Below are 18,191 nucleotides of genomic sequence, written 5' to 3'. Positions count from 1 at the left end.
AAAGGGAGGCATGATATAGGACAATGGCTGTCAGGGATGCTAGTAACAGGTTTAAGAAAGAGAGAGACATGGTCTTGTTTGTAGGGGGTGAGGAAGGAGCCACTAGACAGGAAGAGACTGAAGATTAGAGAAAGAGTAGGATGACAGTGAGGATGACAATCCACTGGAAAAGATGGAAAGGGATGAAATTTCTTTATAAAATACAAATGAAAGGACTAATTATTCATAACTAATAATAATATTAAAGATGTTACTTCAGAATACAGATAGGTGTTTGGTTTAGACAAGAAGAAACTGCTAGATTCTAGCAATTCTAGTAAACTAGTTCTCCACTTTTTCAGGCTTCTGCACACTGATATCAGCAAACATTTTTTAATAACAAATATACAACTTGATTGTCCTGAAAAGGAAGCCTGGATTATATTTTATAAGCCAGGCACTACAGTTCTGTACTGTTTTATAACTCAGTAAGATACAGATAGAGATATGTGTATACAACACACACACACACACATACACACACACACACACACACACACGCGCGCGCGCACACAGAGTTTCAGAAACAATTGACCGAGCCCAAAGATTTAAAAAGTTTCTGTTTCAGTGAACAACTTCTGGGAGCAACAAACTTTATGGCTATGTATGCATGTCTATTGCAGAAGAGAAGTGAAATCTATACTTACTGATCCCTTTTCCATCACTCTGTTAAGCATGACAACTCCCCGGCTTTTCTGTTCCCAAACCATCTCCCAAAAGTGACCACATGTGTTAGGCAGAGGGCCCTGTGCAAAGACACAGACTTGAAAATTTAATTTCATCTTTGAAAATTAATAACTTATTGAAAAATAAGACATTTTTCTCAACGATTTCAAGATAGCACTATCAGAAGACAGAGAGATGAATTTGCTCTTTCAAGGCCCAGAACTTAATATCTATAATTCCATTTCTAATTTTAATAATATAAAGAAAACACTACTGTTTGGAAATACTAGCTGATACTCAGTGTGTTCAACAGGACCATCCCTAAGGGTGTATAGGGACTGGGACATTGTGGGGTTGGTTGCATTCTCGGTATTTTTACACAGCTGAAATATTACAAAAATAGATAATCTTGATCAGTGAAACCAAGCCTATATTTAAGGCCTTCATAAACCACCAGTGTTTATTAATTATCTACCATGTGCCAGGTACTGATGATGATAACAGCAGCTTGCATTTACATAGTACTTTCTATGTGCCAGGCATAACAGCACTCTATAAATATTATCTCATTTGATCCTCACAACAATACTGGGAGGTAGGTGCTATTATTATCCCCATTTTACAATTGAGGAAATGAGGCAAACAGGTTAGAGTGACTGCCCAGCTAGGAAGAAGAAGTGTCTATAGCTGGATTTGAACTCAGGTCTTCCTGACTTCAGGCCTATCCAGTATACTACCTAGCTGCCTCACTGAGGATTACATTGAGGATACAAATATAAAGTGGCAGTAGATGTGTTGCAGAGAAAAAACCAGTCTGAAAAGGAAATCATAAAAGGGTAATATGGAACCTTTTACCTTATTAAAAGGGGTGAAGGTAGATTTCAGGATAGCAGGGAAAGAGGAGAAAATAGGGTTATTGTCCATAAGCAGCTAATCTCACCCCAATTGCTCTGGTGATGACAGACAAGCAGGGAGGGTGAGTTACAAACTTCATGACCTTTTTTAGTGCCATCTGGTAACACTAGCTCCTTCTCTACTGGCTACCCTAAGTAGCTATGCAATTATAGCCAATTGGTCTCTAAAGCAGTAGAGGACCCCAGCAAAGCATAGGGCTGAGGTAATCACCACAATTTTCTGTACTGTGAGACTTGGCTTTGGGCCCAAGATAGCATATATGTAGCCTAACATAGGCTCCAGATAGGCTCCAACCCATTAAGAGAAGTTTATTATAATATAATAGGACCTTGTGTCCAAAACCCATTTTTTTCTACCTATTCTCCTCCTTAAGTTCTCCAATCTGGTGTCTGTGTCCTTATTATTCTACTGAAGTGCCTTTCCTGAATATTAATGACCTCCTTATTGCCAAATTGAATTGCATTTTCTCCTTTTTTCATTCTCCTGGAGTTCTGTCTTGCATTTGACACTGCTGACCAACAAACGCTTAAAACTCTTTTCCCTTGGCTTCACAACAGTATACTATCCTGTTCCCTCTTTTCTCTGACTGCTCATTTCCTCTGCACAATTGTTCCCTTACTGTGGGTGTTCCCTAAAGGTCAGTTTTCAGAAATGGCATCTATTTTCTATCCTAAGGATTCTAAGGCCAAGTGCACTTAAGACTTAAGAGATCAGTGGAGTGAAATTAGACTGCAAGAGGTTGATAAGTGAATAGGCAATGAGGAAAATGGAGGCAGTAAGTTCAGGCAATTCTTTCTAGGAGTTCATCAACAAAAGGGAAGAGAGCTACAGGACAACTGCTTGAAGGAGAAGTTGGCATGTTTCAAGTCCAATAATGAGTCAGTAAATAAGGAGTTCTCAAGGGACAAGGATGGGATTAAAGGCACAAGCAGAAAGGCTATTAGCCCTAACAAAGAAAGAGCCACCTCTTCTTCAGAGGATGAAGGAAAAAAAGAGAAGAGTAAAGATGTAGTGTATTTTTAGGTGGGGATATGAGGCAGTGTTATCTACTGAGAGACAGCCAAGTGTGAGTGGTACTAGGAGCCTGAAGACAGAGATTTCAAATAGCTGCTAGAAGCATGTGATAGCTTGTCAATCAAGGAAGAAAAAAGGGACTACAATGCAACAATGAGGGCCTAGATGAAATGAGAACATTATATCACACTGGACCCAGCTGTGTTCAATTATATGCATATATTTGTGTGACCTCAAGTGGCATTCGGCAGCACAGGCAGAGAATTGATGAAGGGAAATGGTGGTCATAGTCCAGGGATAAGAAATGACAGAGATGAAGTAGGCAGGACAAAGGAGCAAGGGATTCAGAGATGAACGTGCATAGTTGAACTAGTTAGCTATCAAGTCAAGCAAGACTTTGAAGGAAAGAGAGTGAGACCAGAACACAGAGGAATGGAGGAACTAAAGGTTCTGATGGGGATAAAAAACAGATTAAGATGAATGAGGTAGGAGATGGTAGAAAAGATTTGATGAAAGAGGGGAATTTCAGGTTGCAGGAAGTGGTACAGTTTGAATGGTGATGAAATCTAAGGTACACGTGGAGTGAAAATGCTTATCACAGAAACTGGAGGTTGAGTTATCTAAGAATCCAGGGGTATTGAGAGAATATCAAGGTGAATTTTGAAATTCTCAAGTGGGAGATTAGGGGTTAGTGGGTAATAATAAGAGTGATAATGATAGTTAGCATTTATATAGTGCTTTAAAATTTGCAAAGCTCTATACATATTATCACATTTGGTATAGGATTACTGAGCTACTGATCTCTGTGAGAGAGAGAGAGAGAGAATAACTTGGAAGCCAGCATATTATAGCAATAAAAGATCTGGACAGAATGATGTAAATTGATGGGGTGAATCTGAAAGGAAAAGAGGAGAAGACTACAAAGAGATACTGGCAAAGGGAAGATACAGCCCAGGTCTCTGGAGACACAAGAGAGGAGGAATCGACATTAGAGCTAGTGGCCAGGTGCAAGTCGTCTTCTAGGCAGAAAGTCCAATTTGCACGAGGGCAAGTAGAGGGAAACCGTTTAAAAAGATTGGATAAATTTTAGTTGGCATGTCTTTCATATGTGGACTAGATGGCTATTGAAATTCTTTCCAATTCTTGAGTTCTGTGAAGTTCTATGAAGGTTATCTAGGATGAAGGAAAATTTGTTAACAAAGAGGAGGAGTTCTATGGAAGGAGAGGACAGAAGAGGAAAATTCAAATAACTACAATACAAGGGAGAGTTGAGTAAGTATCCAAAAGTGAGAAAAGGTCCAGGTAAAGTGTTAGGAGAAATCTGAGAAGGGACAGAGGAATTACCACAGTTATCTTTACAGTAAGGCTACACAGAAAGTACAAGGAAGCTCTCTATTTGGAAGGGACTAATTCATGAAGATACTATCACACAAGCATTATTAATAAAAAAATATATTAATTACCTACTGTACCAGCAGAGTATTGTGCTAGATAATGAAGAAGATACAGAATTGAGACATAATTCCTACCCCATGGAACTTAAAGAGTATAGGAAGGGAAAAAGCTCCACAAGAGATGCTTATAATACATAATATTACATGTTAAGTGGACTGGAAGGACATAAAATGAAGTGCCATACGTACTTGAAGGGTGACGGCTATTGTCAGCTGGGTCAAAGGGTGGACAGAAAGGATGGAGAAAAAATTCACCTAGAGTAAATGGTATTTGTGTTGGGGTTTTAAAAAATGGGCAGGTGTTCAAGAATTAAGCTGGGGAAGGAGGACATTCTGTGCACAGGGAAGTGCATAGGCAAAGGAGGCATGACAGAACATATTTGGAGGAAGACGGAGACAATGAACACATTAAGGAGAGGAAATGATTAATAAAGCAAGGCCTAGAAGAGGCAGGAGGGAATAGAATCAACAGAATCTCTTCTGTTACTAGACAGAAGGTAAGAAGGGGGGGGAAGAGCAGTGAATCTGAGGCATTTTGGCTTCAATCTTCTTAGTCTTCTCTATCTTCATTCTAAAAGGAATCTACAATCTCCTCTAATCATTCATTTTCTGCCTTTTCTTCAAGAGGTAACCTATTCCTCCTAGCTCACTTCTCAAATTTCTACTGCCCTAACTCTTGCCCAGATGTCTTGTTCTAGGGACAAGCCCTATCTTACTGCCATTATTCATCTTCTGTCATTTCTGTCCTGCTAATTCTCAATTATTCTTACCCATCTGTTCCATTCCTACTTCTAAATGGCTAAATATTACTAAAGAAAGTCTGGATCCACTAAAAATGTATGCCGTCTAACATCACCTGGGCTTGCCTCTTATTTTCCATAGAAGACTGAAACCATCCAGAATGATCTTCCTCCATTTTCCACTTCTACTCCTTTAAAAATTTCAATGTCTTCATTCATTCTCTTCTACTTTTCTCTGCTTTCAGAAGAAATGGTAGCTCCCTTTACCAAAGCTAGCTCTTGTACCTACACTTCATCCCATCCCCATCAATCACCAATTTTTTTCTCTCATGTACCATCTATTGCTTTCTCTCAACTGGCTCCTTTCCTGCAATCTACAAACATATTCGGTCTCTCTTATCCTACAAAAACATTCCCTTAGTCCTGCTATTTTCTCATTTTCTCCTTGCAATAATCCTGGGAGGTAGGTGCTAGTACATCTCTGTTTTATAGCTGAAGAAACTGAGTCAGACAGAGGTTAAGTGACTTGCCCTGGGTCACACAGCTAGTAAATGTCTGAGGCTAAATTTGAACTCAAGAGGTCTTTCTGACTCAAAATCCTGGGCTCTAACCCTTGTCACCTGGACGCCCCTAGGCATCATGAAGATTATATTCTAACTCTAAGAATCATGGGGCAGAAGAGGTAGAAGTAACCTCAGAAATCACTTAGTTCAATTCCATAATTTTATTGAAGATAAAATTCAGGCCCAGAATGGTTTAAAAAAAACAACAACAAGGGAGGTAAAAAAACAAAAAGACACAAAAACCCTAAACAAATAGCCAATTATTTTTTCTACTATGTTTTCATTTATTACCTGAGTGAGAATATAGCTTCTTTGGGCCTCTTCCATTTTAATCAAACTAGCATTTATATAATCATTATCTTCGTGGTGTAGCTTAATTCGACTATGGTCAACTGTAAAGCAATCAGAACAGAGGAAAGTTAATTCAAGAAGAGTTAGAATACATAAAGAGCATGCGTGTATATAAAATACTTCACTAAACATTTATTAGATACCTACTAGGCAGAGTACCTGGCGACAGAATGGTGTAGGAGAAAGGTCCTAGATTTGGAATCAAAGGCCTTGGGTTCAAATGCTGGTTTCGTCACTTACTCTTTATATTGGATCTTTGCATTTATCAAACACTAGATTACTATGGTCTTTTACTATTGTGTAATGTGTACCTAATCTATTCCACTAATCCACCACTCTGTTTCTTAGTCAGTACCAGACTGTTCTGATGATTATTACTTTGTGATAGTCTGAGATCTGATACAGCTCATCCACCTTCCTTCACATTTTTTTCACTGATTCACTTGATATTCTTGACATTTGATCTTCCGGATGAAATACGTCATTTTTTCTAGCTCTATAAATAATGTTTTGGTAGTTTGGTATTTATAACTGTAATTTTTATTATATTGGCTATCCATGAGCAGTTAATATTTTTCCAACTGTTTATATCTGACTTTACTTGTGTTAAAAGTGTTTTGCAACTGTGTTCATATAGTTCCTGGATTTGTCTTGGCAGGTAGACTCCCAAGTATTTTATACTGTCTGCAGTTATTTTAAGTGGAATTTCTCTTTCTATCTTTGCTGCTGCGTTTTGTGGGTAATATATAGAAATATATAGTAAATATATATAGTAAAAATATACAGCAAAATGTGAGTTTATTTTATATTCTGCAACTTTGCTAAAGTTAATTGCTTTATCTAGTTTTTCAACTGACTCTCTGACACTTGGTTCTTGAAGGTTATCCCTGTGAAGCACAGGCTCTCACAGGTCTTACCAAATGGCAAGTAACTATGTCTTTGCTTTAGTTAAGTCCTGAAAGACTTAGTGATCTTATAGACTAACCCTGTGGAAAGAGTACACACAAAGAAAAAAAATTCACTGAGTTATTAAAATTAATTAAGTTGCACAGGACAAATTATCTGTTGGCAGCAAAAATGGATTAGGATATGAGTAAATTTTTTCAAAAAGAAATCTTGGTACTTGCTAATTCTAATACTTTCTTTCTGTTTTCATGCTGAGGATAAAATAGCAACAATAGAACTAAAATTGGTAAGGTAACAGATATGCTATATGAAATTTTCATTAAAATTGATAATAAAATTTTTATTTAAGGATTTAAGGGAGCAACCTTCAGTTGTCTTCGATATTTACTTATGTGGATAAAGTTACTCCCCAAACAGAAATCAACAACTATTCTCTAGAACTGCTACTACAGGGAAACAAACACAAGACAACCACTAGTTCAGTGAGTAGAGTACTGAACCCAGGTTCTAGAAGATCCAAGTTCAAATTCAGCTTTAGACACTTACTAGCTTGGTGACCCTGGGCAAGTTACTTAACCTTTCAAAAACTCCATTTTTTTCTTCTGTAAATTGGGAATAAAAATAGCACCTACCTCCCATGGTGGTTGTGAGGATAAAATCAGATAACATTCATAAAGTGCTCTGCAAACCATAATGCACTATACAAATACTAGCTATTCTTATTGTTGTTGTTATTATTATATAAAAAAGTAAATGTTAATAGATAAATATGTAGTGAATACCTACAATGTTTGATACCTTATCTATCCAATATTTATAGAGGAAAAAACTCAAAAAAGTGAGACAAATAACTAAGATATGAATACTTACAGGGACTGACATCTCTGTACCTGTTTCGATTTTTGTTTTTGGGAAGTTTGGCCACTTTACAGGGAAAGTCACTGGCTTCATGTCTAATATCCTACAAAAAAGAACAAATGATAGTGTTTGAAATCTCTGGCATTACATGAGTTTTACATACACACACAGAGCACACTAAATAATTAAAAAATATTGCAATAAACTATAATTAAACTGGTTCATCTATTTGAAATTCCTAGTTTTCTAGCTCAAAATAGCAGTTACTAATTGGTACCCTCCCTACTGGGTACAGGAATGATACCGTGATTCACTGGTATAAGAAACTACCAACTGATGAAAAATCTCTCTATCCATGTAGGTCGGCACCTTATCTGCAACTTATAACCTTAGAATTGCCTGGAGCACAGAGAAGTTGTTCAGGACCACATGGCCCAGTATGTGACAAAGTCAGGACTTAAAACAACATTCTCCTGGTGTGGAGGCCAGCTATTTATCCACTATGTCACTCTTCACAAGGTATACACAAGAAAACCTCAACAATTGACACTCCCTCTAAATAGATGGTAAACAGGTCCCAATGTGTTGAATTGTTACAGTGAAAAGAAGACCTTTATGGATTAATAAAACTGTTGAAGAATCTGTGTAAAGAATTGTCAGCACACACACAATCACTTTGCCTATGCTGCCTGTTACTTATTCTACTTTAGCATAAAAATATAAGACACCGAGGAAAAAATGTTTTCTGGATGTTCATGATAAATCATTCCAAAGACAATTTAATAACTTAAAAACAAGATGATAAATTACAAAGGTGTATAACAACAAAAAAGTAGCATAATGATGTTATATAGTATATGTATCATTTACGTGAGGGACTATACAAGAATCCAAAAAGGGAAGAGCTAGAAAGAACAGATATTTAAATCTTAAAAACCGATAATGTCAGACATAATCCTATTTGGAAAAACAACTTGTATAACAAAAGCCATCTCTTGATACTGACATGATAAGCACAGAGACTAACAGTAATGGCTGGCAGGATGGTGGCCATATTTGCTCTCAGCTAGAGTATATTTCTTCATACTAAGATAGAGATTATTAGTGTAGCTAAAGAGATTAGAATGACCACTTGCAAATCAAGACCTAAATTCAATTAAATTCAACAAACTACCTGTAAAGCATTGTATAAACTGCTACAGATAAAAAGACAGATATGAAAGAACCTCTTTTCAAGGAACTGAAAATCTCACAAATATAAAGACAGGTATGCAAATAACCACAAAAGAAGGAAGAATGATAAGGGCAAAGGAAAAATCCAGGCAGTGCTATAAGAAATAGCAGAGATAATCTGTGATCAAGCCATTATTGTGTTCTGTGAAATGATTGTCATAATTTTTAAGAAAAAAGCATGATGACCATGATGTTGCCTTATGCATAATAGGCACTTAATAAATGTTTACAGAACTGAATTGACAGATTTAGGCAAAAATACTTTTATGTGAAGTGCATAACTGTCATTTCAGAGAATTATACAGAAAATTAGAGCTAGAGAAGTAACCTTCAAGGGCATCTAAAACCAGCTGTTACAGGATCATTTAAATTTCATGAGTAATAAAGTAATCAGAAAAAAATTTTTCCACTCATAGTTTTATTAATTATTAAGACTAAAGAATTTTCAGCCTGTCAACTTAGTTTACTATAAAAATACATTTAGAATGCAAGGAATTTCAAAGTCTTTATCAAATATAACAATTTCAATATTTCATCAAATTGGTACTATTCTATCTTTCTGCACTTTATTACAAAGGGACAAGGAAATTAAAATGTATGCTACCATTGTATCTATACACATACATACAAGAAATTTGTACATATACATATAGTTACCATACTACCAATATATGCAAATATCTACTGATTCTGAGATTTTAATTTTAAAAGGTATAATCTGTCAGATTTTGAACTTAGAAACAAATATCCACACGTTCATATTTCTTTTCCTGAAATTATTTCTATGACAAAATATCTACGTATATTTGGAAGTAAAATTTAACTTTTTAAAAACTCATACTTATTTCAAACTTAAACACCAAAATAAATGTGCATTTCCATATATACAGTAGGACAGAAAAAGGACACTGTATAAAATTGCAGATCCCTATTACAAACAGCTTTCTTTTCTTTTAAAATAGAATAAATCCAACCTGTAGCCTTCAAGCTATTTGTCTGTGATTCTTTCTGACTTTCCTTCTCTTCTGCGGACTTAAAAATGAAAACAAAGAAATGTCGAGGTAAAAGTTACACTGTCAAAAACAATTTACTTTTTTACTTCTACCACACCTCCATCTCCCCCCATTAAAAAAAAAAACCTCAAAAGTTTTAGGATTATTAATCTGTAACTCAATACTACATAATCTTGCAAGCAAACCTGGCACATCGAGAAAATTTAAAAAGGGGTACTCACAAATACTGAAACAAAACCAGAATTCTTACTTTTCCAGGTTTTCTTACTGTTTTTAGTTTCTACTTTCTACTCTTACTAAAGGTTTCAGAAACAAAACAGGAAAAGCAAATGGTAGAACTATATGACATTCTAAATTTATATATGCTATAAAAAGACAATATATAAATGGTCCAACTTGGATCCTATCTCCTTTCTTATGTTTCCTGATCTTTCATAAGTGATCTTGAACTATGCCATACTATATTGTTTAGACCTCCTTCTTCAATATATTTTTAACTTGCATTATAATTTGCTATATGGTCATCAATCCCTTTCTACTACCCTATAAGATTTTTGAGGCTTGTATTCTCAGCAGTGTATTGCATATGTCATCTAATATATTTTTCTTAAATTACTGTCCTTTGAGTTTTATGACTACTTAAAATATAAAAATACTTTATAACTACTAAATGGGCAAAATGATCCCAACTGTGTCTATGTTGAATTTTTTTTTCTTCTCTCAGAACCAGGCTGTCCACAAATTGACTGTTGCTGTGAAAGAGACATAAACCTCTCTGATACAAGCCTAAATAAAAATAAATGACTCATAAAAGAAGCTAAATGATAGAATTTGCTAGGGAAGAAATCTTAGGGTACAAATTAGGAGGCCCAAGCAGTAGCTAATCACAACAGGGACAATTTTAAATAGCAGATTAAAAAAATAAAGAGAAGATAACAGATGAGCTTGCAATGATTACAAAGATGCTAATTCAATTAGAGAACTCTGTTGACAAAAAAATAAGAGTACTGAAGTAAAACAATCTTTGTAATTTATTATCTATCATTCAAATGTACTCAAATATAATTAAGTGATGAAGAATGCCTAACATTTCAAACTTATGATTCCTTGTCATTGCTGATTTTATTTTTTTGGGGGGGGGGTAGGAGGAAGATGTAGAAAGAACTGAGTCTGGTAAAATGTTCGTGTCTATTATGAGCAGCTCTAAAAATTTCTTAGTTTTAGTGTAAATCTATTCTCTGTGTGAACCCATTCTAAAATCTAGTGGAATATCTTATTGCCTGGATGGTGAGACACTTATTTGAAAGGTATCCAAACTAGCATGGAGTTAAGTACACTGCAACTTTGACACTTACTAAGTGACCAGTTAACAAGTCACATAATCTCTTAGGGTCTCTCATCTCCTTATCTGTAAAGTAAAAGGGCCTGAACCATATGATCTTTACAAGTCCTTCCAGTTCTAATGTTCTTTATCATTACACAAATATATATCTACTCAAATGCTATGGATGTGTTCTTGAAAGGTAGCATGTAAAACACATTCCTCTATCAAAATTATTTTTTTCTTAATAATTTATTACAAAATTGAGCCATATTTCTCTAGAAAGTTTTGTTAACATGTAATTCACACATGTTACTTTCCTCCTTCCCAATAATAAAAGCTCTTATATATCATGTCTAAAAGTAACAATACCTATTTTTGACATAAGATATTAATAGTTCTAAAGCACGTAACAAACTAGGGATTCCAAAATAGGACTAGGGTTCTACTCCTACTAAGTTTCACACTAGTTTGAAGATCAGAGGAAAAAACAGGAAAAAACAAGGCAAACCAGAGAACAACTGGGTTCAGTTCCTCTCTCAGTGCTCTTCTCAACATTTTGGTAACAAGTTATTTCCTAACTTTTACGGAACCTGCTAGATCTTAGAAATAAATAGGTTAATCTAGGCCTAAGGCTCTTAAACTAGGGTCCACAGACCTCCCCTCCAGAGAACCTGGATAAAAGTTTAGGGAGTTCATGAACTTGGACAGGGAAAAAAAACCCCTCAAAACCCTACATCTTTATTTTCACTAACTTCAAACTGAAATTTAGCATTTCCTTCCATCATGAATGTACAGAAGAATCAAACTAAGCAGTTGAAATGAATTTTTTTAAAGGACAGAATGGGCTATAAAATAATTTTTCATTGTTAGGATTTCAGGGAAGCATAGTTTCTTCTATGCTAGCCTGGAGCAAGGTTAAGACATCATGGAGTTAAAAATTATAAAAAAGAATGAAAAGAAGCATTTGGGATATGCTGTCTAGAAAAATAAAATTGCAAAAAATATTTTCAAACTTTTTTTGTATTAAGGATTAAGATAGAAAAGACTATTTATAGCTGTGTAAAAGGGTAAAATGTTTTAAGTATTTAAAGGATGCTTAATATTCATATATTTTCTTGTTGAACTTTTAAAACCCTTCACAATTTGCCTCTAATCTATCTGTAATTCTAGCCTCACTGGACATTACTCCTCTCCCACACTCTAAGATCGTGGCAATTTAGCCTTCTCTCTGTTCCTCATATATGATTCCTGTCTTTGCATTGGCAGTCCTCCTGTACTCTTTCCTCACCTGGCAGAACCCTTCTCTTCCTTCAAAAGACAATGCCAGAAACACCTTCTATGTGAAGCCTTCCCTGATCCCCTCAATGACAGTGACTTCTATCTCAAACTACCTTATACCTACTAGTCTCTAATTACTCTGTATACAGGCATATCTCATTTTATTGTGCTTCACAGATATTGCATTTTTTATAAATTAAAGGTTTGTGACATCCCTGTTTCAAGCAAATCTATGGGTACCATTCTTCCAATAGCATGTGGTCACAACATGTCTCTGTTATGTTTTGTTAAGTCTCGTAATATTTCAAAATTTTCATTATTATTATACCTGTTATGGTGATCTGCGATTAGTGATTTTTGATGTTACTATGGTAATTATTTTGTGGTATCATGAATCATGTTCATATCATGTCAGACTTAATCGATAAAAATATGTGTTCTGACTGCTTCAATAGGTAGCTTCCCCGTCTTTCTCCCTCTTCTCAGGCCTCCCTATTCCCTGACCCACAACAACATTGAAATTAGGTCAATTAATAACCCTACAATGGCTTCTAAGTATTCAAGTGAAAGGAAGAGTCAACAGATGCGGCAAACTTCACTGTTATCTTATTTTAAGAAACTGACATAGCCATCTCAACCTTCAGTAGCAACTACCACCCAGATCAGTCAGCAGCCATTAACATGGAGGCAAGACCTTCTACTAGCAAAAAGATTAAGACTCACTGAAGGCTCAGATGATGGTTTGCATTTTTTAGCAAAAATATTTTTTAATTTAGGTGTGTATATTTGGTTTTTTTAGACATAATACTCTTGCACACTTAATAGATGACAGTATAGTGTAAATGTAACTTTTTATGCACACTGGGAAATCAAAAAATTTGTGTGACTCACTTTATTGTGATACTCCTTTGGGGTGATCTGGAACAGAACCTGAAATATCTCTGTGTTATGCCTCTATATGTATTAGATGTCCTTGTTTTCTCTCCCATTAAAATATAAGCTCTTTGTGAGTAGAGATTGTTTCATTCATTGTATTTGTAACCCTGGTACACGTAACAAAGTGATTGGAACATAGCCAGTGCTTAATAAATACTTGTTGGTTAATTATCATCTCCTTTGGGAGAGAAAGGGAACCACAAACTTTCCATTTACACTGTTATAGTTGTGTTTATATTTGTTTTGGTTTTGCTTACTTTACTCTATCAATTCAGACGGTGTTCTAAGAATTCATCATATTCACTTGTTACTTATAGCACTGTAATAATCCATTACATTCATGTACTAAAGTTTACTACGGTAGAAGAGGAAGTAGAAAGCTTTTGAGGTGTCTTTTTTGAATACAAAAATAAAATTTAAGTTGCAATTTCTGATAAAATCTGAATACTAAGCCTTACAATTCATAATTTACTTAAGAAGTAAGACTTAAAAGAGCCATAATGCTTAGTCATTTAAAAACTTTCAAAAAATACTAACAAAGGGATTATAGTTACTTCCTATGATCCCAAAACATTTATGAGAACAAAAGCCACTTCATGTATAGTATTTGTGATAAATAGCTATTTTCAATTCCTCAAGAAGTCTTTGTATAGTTTTGCAACCAAAATTTATTTTTCAATGGCAAATAGTGATGTGACTCACCTGAAAATGGATCATTTTACACTGACGATGTTGGAATTATGGTAATCAAAGTAAATTGCTGAGAAGCACTCTACACAGAAACCTTAAAGCATGTGAAATGAGGTTGGGTCTTGAACTAAGAGTCTGGAAGGTAAGTAAAATAACGGTAGGCTAAGATCATGATAATTTGAAAGAGGTTTTAATTATCTCATGGTTCTGTACAAAGCAAATCAAAAGAGTTATTACTAAGTTACTATAAAAATTACCTTTTTTATAAAGGTTACTCAATTTTCTGGGAATTTTAAAGTGAGAAATAAGAAAGAAATCATTTATACTTTCTGTTAGTGTCACAAATTTCACCTTGGGAAGAAATCAATACATAAAATGAATCAGTGACTTACAGTAATTGATGGCAATAAAACTTATTGCAACCAATATTATTTAAATGCAGTGAACCACAGAATTGTTCCTGTAAGTGAACTGGTCTAAAAATTAAAACTACTTTCACTTCTGTTTTATCTCTTGCTTTACTTGTAGAATTGAGAATTTCAGAAATTAGCCTCTAAAGTCCCTTCCAGCCCAAATTTATGATTCTATGATCTATGATCCTATGATCCTTTTATCTCCCCATTAACTTAGAGGTAAAGAGGGTGATGGTAATGATTAATGCTGAATACACACATGTGCAAACACATGCACAACCCATGCAAATACACAAACACCATCTCCCTCCCCTGCACAGAATGTAGGCTCTTTGAGGGGAGGGTAATTATACCATTTGTCTTTGAATCTCCACTTTCTGATATAACTATATGAAACTATAAAAGCCATATAAAATCTATTTCACATGAAAACAAATCCTTTAGTTTATAGGGAGAGAAAACTAGAATATATTCTGGAATGTTTAAGATAACAACAAAAGCTTAAATGAAACATTTAATAAAAAATATATTAAGTGCCTTTATGTATTAGACATAAAGGATAAAATGAAGAAAAGTGATACAATGCCTGCCCTCAAGGGGCTTAAAATCTTTTACAGGAAAGATACAATGTTATGTTATTCATTATAGATCAACCTAATTAGACAGTGTATACTTTTTTAATGCTTTATGGATGCTTTTTTATTTTGAAAAAATCACTATCACTTTCCAATGATATCATCCTCCCCCACACCATCCCCAACCCTCCCTTGTAACAAATAAGTATTCATCTAGTGACCATATTTAAAAATTTACATCTCATTCCTCACCACCTATGTGCTGAAAGGTGCGAATCATCTCATCAACATCAGTCACTTATTGATCAGAGTAAGTCTTTCAATGTCCTTTTTTTTTTTTTTAAATCTTACTGTGGTCATTATGCAAACTGTTCTCCTGGTTTTGCTATTTTGCTCTTCATCATTTCACTTAGCAAACTTTTCAGATTTTACTGCCACCTCTACTACCTAAGGCTCAACTCTTATGAAGTAAAAAGTGAGAATGAGAGTGGAGGTAAACAGAAAAACTACAGGAATGGCTATATAGAATAGAGGAAAAGAGATTCTTGTTTTACCTCTTTGTGCTGATGCCAATGTCTTTTAAAACCTTTGGAATGGTATTTACCACAGGATTTAAAAGTGGAAAAGACTACAAATGATCTACTTCAACACCCTCATTTTAGAGATGAAGAAACTGGGCCTAGGGTAGACTAGTGTCTTGCTCTAAATTACCAAGATGGGAAGTAACAGACCTGAGATTCAAACTAAGGTCATCTTGGCTCCCAGTCTTGTATTCAAGCTACCATATCATGTTATCTCTAATTAGAACCTTAGGGTCTTATTTATTCGACACACTTGTTCAGTCTTTCTCTACTGCATGCCTATAAAACCCACCAAAATTTATCTCCCAGTATACTACTCCCTCAATACCTGTTATTCAGAACTTCGAACAGTATAGGCAAAAATCGGTGTCTTCTACCTCTCCTTGAATTCTTATCTCTAATATAAGTGAATCCTATCCTACCTTGGGCCTATTGTGCCTTGCCCATCCCCTCCTATATGCAAATTTCACCCCTCCCCTTTCCCTCCACTGAATATCATGGCTTTATTGATAGTATGCAACATAGGACTCTATGTATCTCCTCCCTACTATAGGGGTACTTTGTGGCAATGACTGTGAATGGGGCTTTAAATCCCCAGTATAAGGAAATAGGTTAGATGTGGGCTTCCTAGTGGCAAAACTCCTCTTTTGGCTGGGGATGAAAATCTATGGCTTTCTACTTTATTCCTTGGAGGCCATGTAGACTACAAGGTCTATTACATCATTGCTGTAACTATACTCATTATTATACCAGGAAATGAGCTTGAAAAAATGGTCATTGAGGGCAAGAACAGCACCAGCATCAAAAGCAGAAGAGTAGGTATCATTTTTAAAGTCACAAGCTACAACCCGGTCTTCTTGTTGTCCAAGATGCCCCTTAACAGTCCCTCTGATGCTTGCTTCACCACTTTCTTGACATTATTTTTGGCAGGTTTTTCTGGATGGCAGGTCAGATCCACAATAGTAGATACACTGGGAGCAGGAATACGGAAGGCCATCTCTGGGACCTTCCCATTCAGCTCAGGGATGACCTTGCTCATAGCCTTAGCAGCACCAGTGGAAGTAGGGATGATGTATTTGGCAGGACCATGTCCATCATCCCACAACTTCCTAGAGGGGCCATCTACTGTCTTCTGAATAGCAGTAATGGTATAGATTGTGTTCACAAATCCTTTCATGATGTCAAAATTGTCATGAATGATCTTGGGTGGGGGTCCAAACATTTGATAGTACAGGAAACATTCCTGACAATCCTAAGGGAATTATCATATTTTTCATGGTTCACTCCCATCATAAACACAGGAGCATCAGCAGAAGGGACAAAGATAATGACACACTAGCTCCACCCTTCAAATGAGTCCTAGCTTTTTTCATGGTGGTAAAGACACTAGTGGACTCTGCTACATACTCCGCTTCAGCATCTCCCCATTTAATATATTGACGGGATAAGGCTCCTAAAAGAGAGTAATGGCTTTTCCACTGATTACCAGCTTTCTATTCTTAGCCTTTCACAGCATGCTTAAACTTGCTAATATAAACCATGCAGCTGAGGTCAATGAAGGGGCCACTGAAGGCCACAACATCCACTCTGACTAAGGTGAAAGTAGCCCTTATCACCAAGAGCTTAATATGGCCAAATCCAATGACTCCAACCTTCATCATCTTGTCTTAGGGACGTGGCTGCGGCAACAGATACTGGCAGAAGAAGAAATGAGAGCTCTCTTTATACAGTTTTAAAAAAAATTATCCCTCCCCATTACATGTAAAGATAATTTTTAATATTCATTTTTTAAAAATTGTGAGTTCCAAATTTTCTTACTCCCTCTGTAACCTCCCCCTCATTCTCTGGAATCATGGTGGTTCATTGTGTCGATCGGAGTTTTTAAGTCTTTCAGAACTGTTCGTTTTATTATAAAATGTAAAATCGACAATGTTGCTTATATAAAATTAAAGGTTTTGCACAAACAAAAACAATGCAACCAAAATTAGAAGGAAAACAAAACTGGGAAAAGTTTTGATAAAGGCCTCATTTTTCAATAAATAGAGAACTGAGTCAAATGTATAAGAATACAAGTCATTCCCCAATTGATAAATGGTCAAAGGATATGAACAAACAGTTTTCAGACAAAGAAATCAAAGCTATCTATAGTCATATGAAAAAATGCTCTAAATCACTACTGATTACAGAAATGCAAATTAAAACAACTCTGAAGTGCTAACTCATAACTATCAGATTAACTACCATGACAAAACAGGAAAATGATAAATGTTGGAAGGGATATGGAAAACTAGGACACTAATACTCTGTTGGTGGAGTTATGAACTGATCCAAGCATTCTGGAGAGCAACTGGGAACTATGCCCAAATGGCTATCAAACCGGACATAGCCTTTGATCCAGCAATACCACTACTAGGTCTATGTCCCAAAGAGATTTTTAAAAAGGGGGTGGGAAATAAACTATTTGTACAAAGATATTAAAGCACCTCTTTTTGTGGTGGCTAAGAATTGGAAATTGAGAGGATGCCCATCAACTGGGGAGTCATTGAACAAATCGTAGTATATGATTGTAATGGAATATTATTGTGCAAAAGAAATGACAAGCAGGATGATTTCAGAAAAACCTGGAAAGACTTACATGAACT

General features: G+C 35.5%; 1 protein-coding gene and 1 pseudogene across 1 annotated transcript in view; both read right to left on the bottom strand.

The window, feature by feature from the left end:
• PTPN1 (protein tyrosine phosphatase non-receptor type 1) overlaps positions 1 to 18,191 on the bottom strand; it is a 73,733-nt gene that overhangs the window by 21,088 nt on the left and 34,454 nt on the right. The window contains exons 2-4 of the mRNA XM_020984207.2: positions 7,519 to 7,609; positions 5,683 to 5,783; positions 687 to 785 (exon numbers count right to left, since the gene is read on the bottom strand). Coding sequence (XP_020839866.2) covers positions 687 to 785; positions 5,683 to 5,783; positions 7,519 to 7,609 — 291 coding nt within the window. The remainder of the gene's footprint in view (positions 1 to 686; positions 786 to 5,682; positions 5,784 to 7,518; positions 7,610 to 18,191) is intronic.
• Positions 16,063 to 17,435, bottom strand: LOC144455614 (glyceraldehyde-3-phosphate dehydrogenase pseudogene; annotated as a pseudogene).

The sequence above is a fragment of the Phascolarctos cinereus genome, unplaced genomic scaffold (genome assembly GCF_003287225.1).
Source record: "Phascolarctos cinereus isolate Bilbo 61053 unplaced genomic scaffold, phaCin_HiC Scaffold_2;HRSCAF=192, whole genome shotgun sequence".
Taxonomy (NCBI): domain Eukaryota; kingdom Metazoa; phylum Chordata; class Mammalia; order Diprotodontia; family Phascolarctidae; genus Phascolarctos; species Phascolarctos cinereus.
This window is presented reverse-complemented; position numbering and strand designations above follow the sequence as displayed.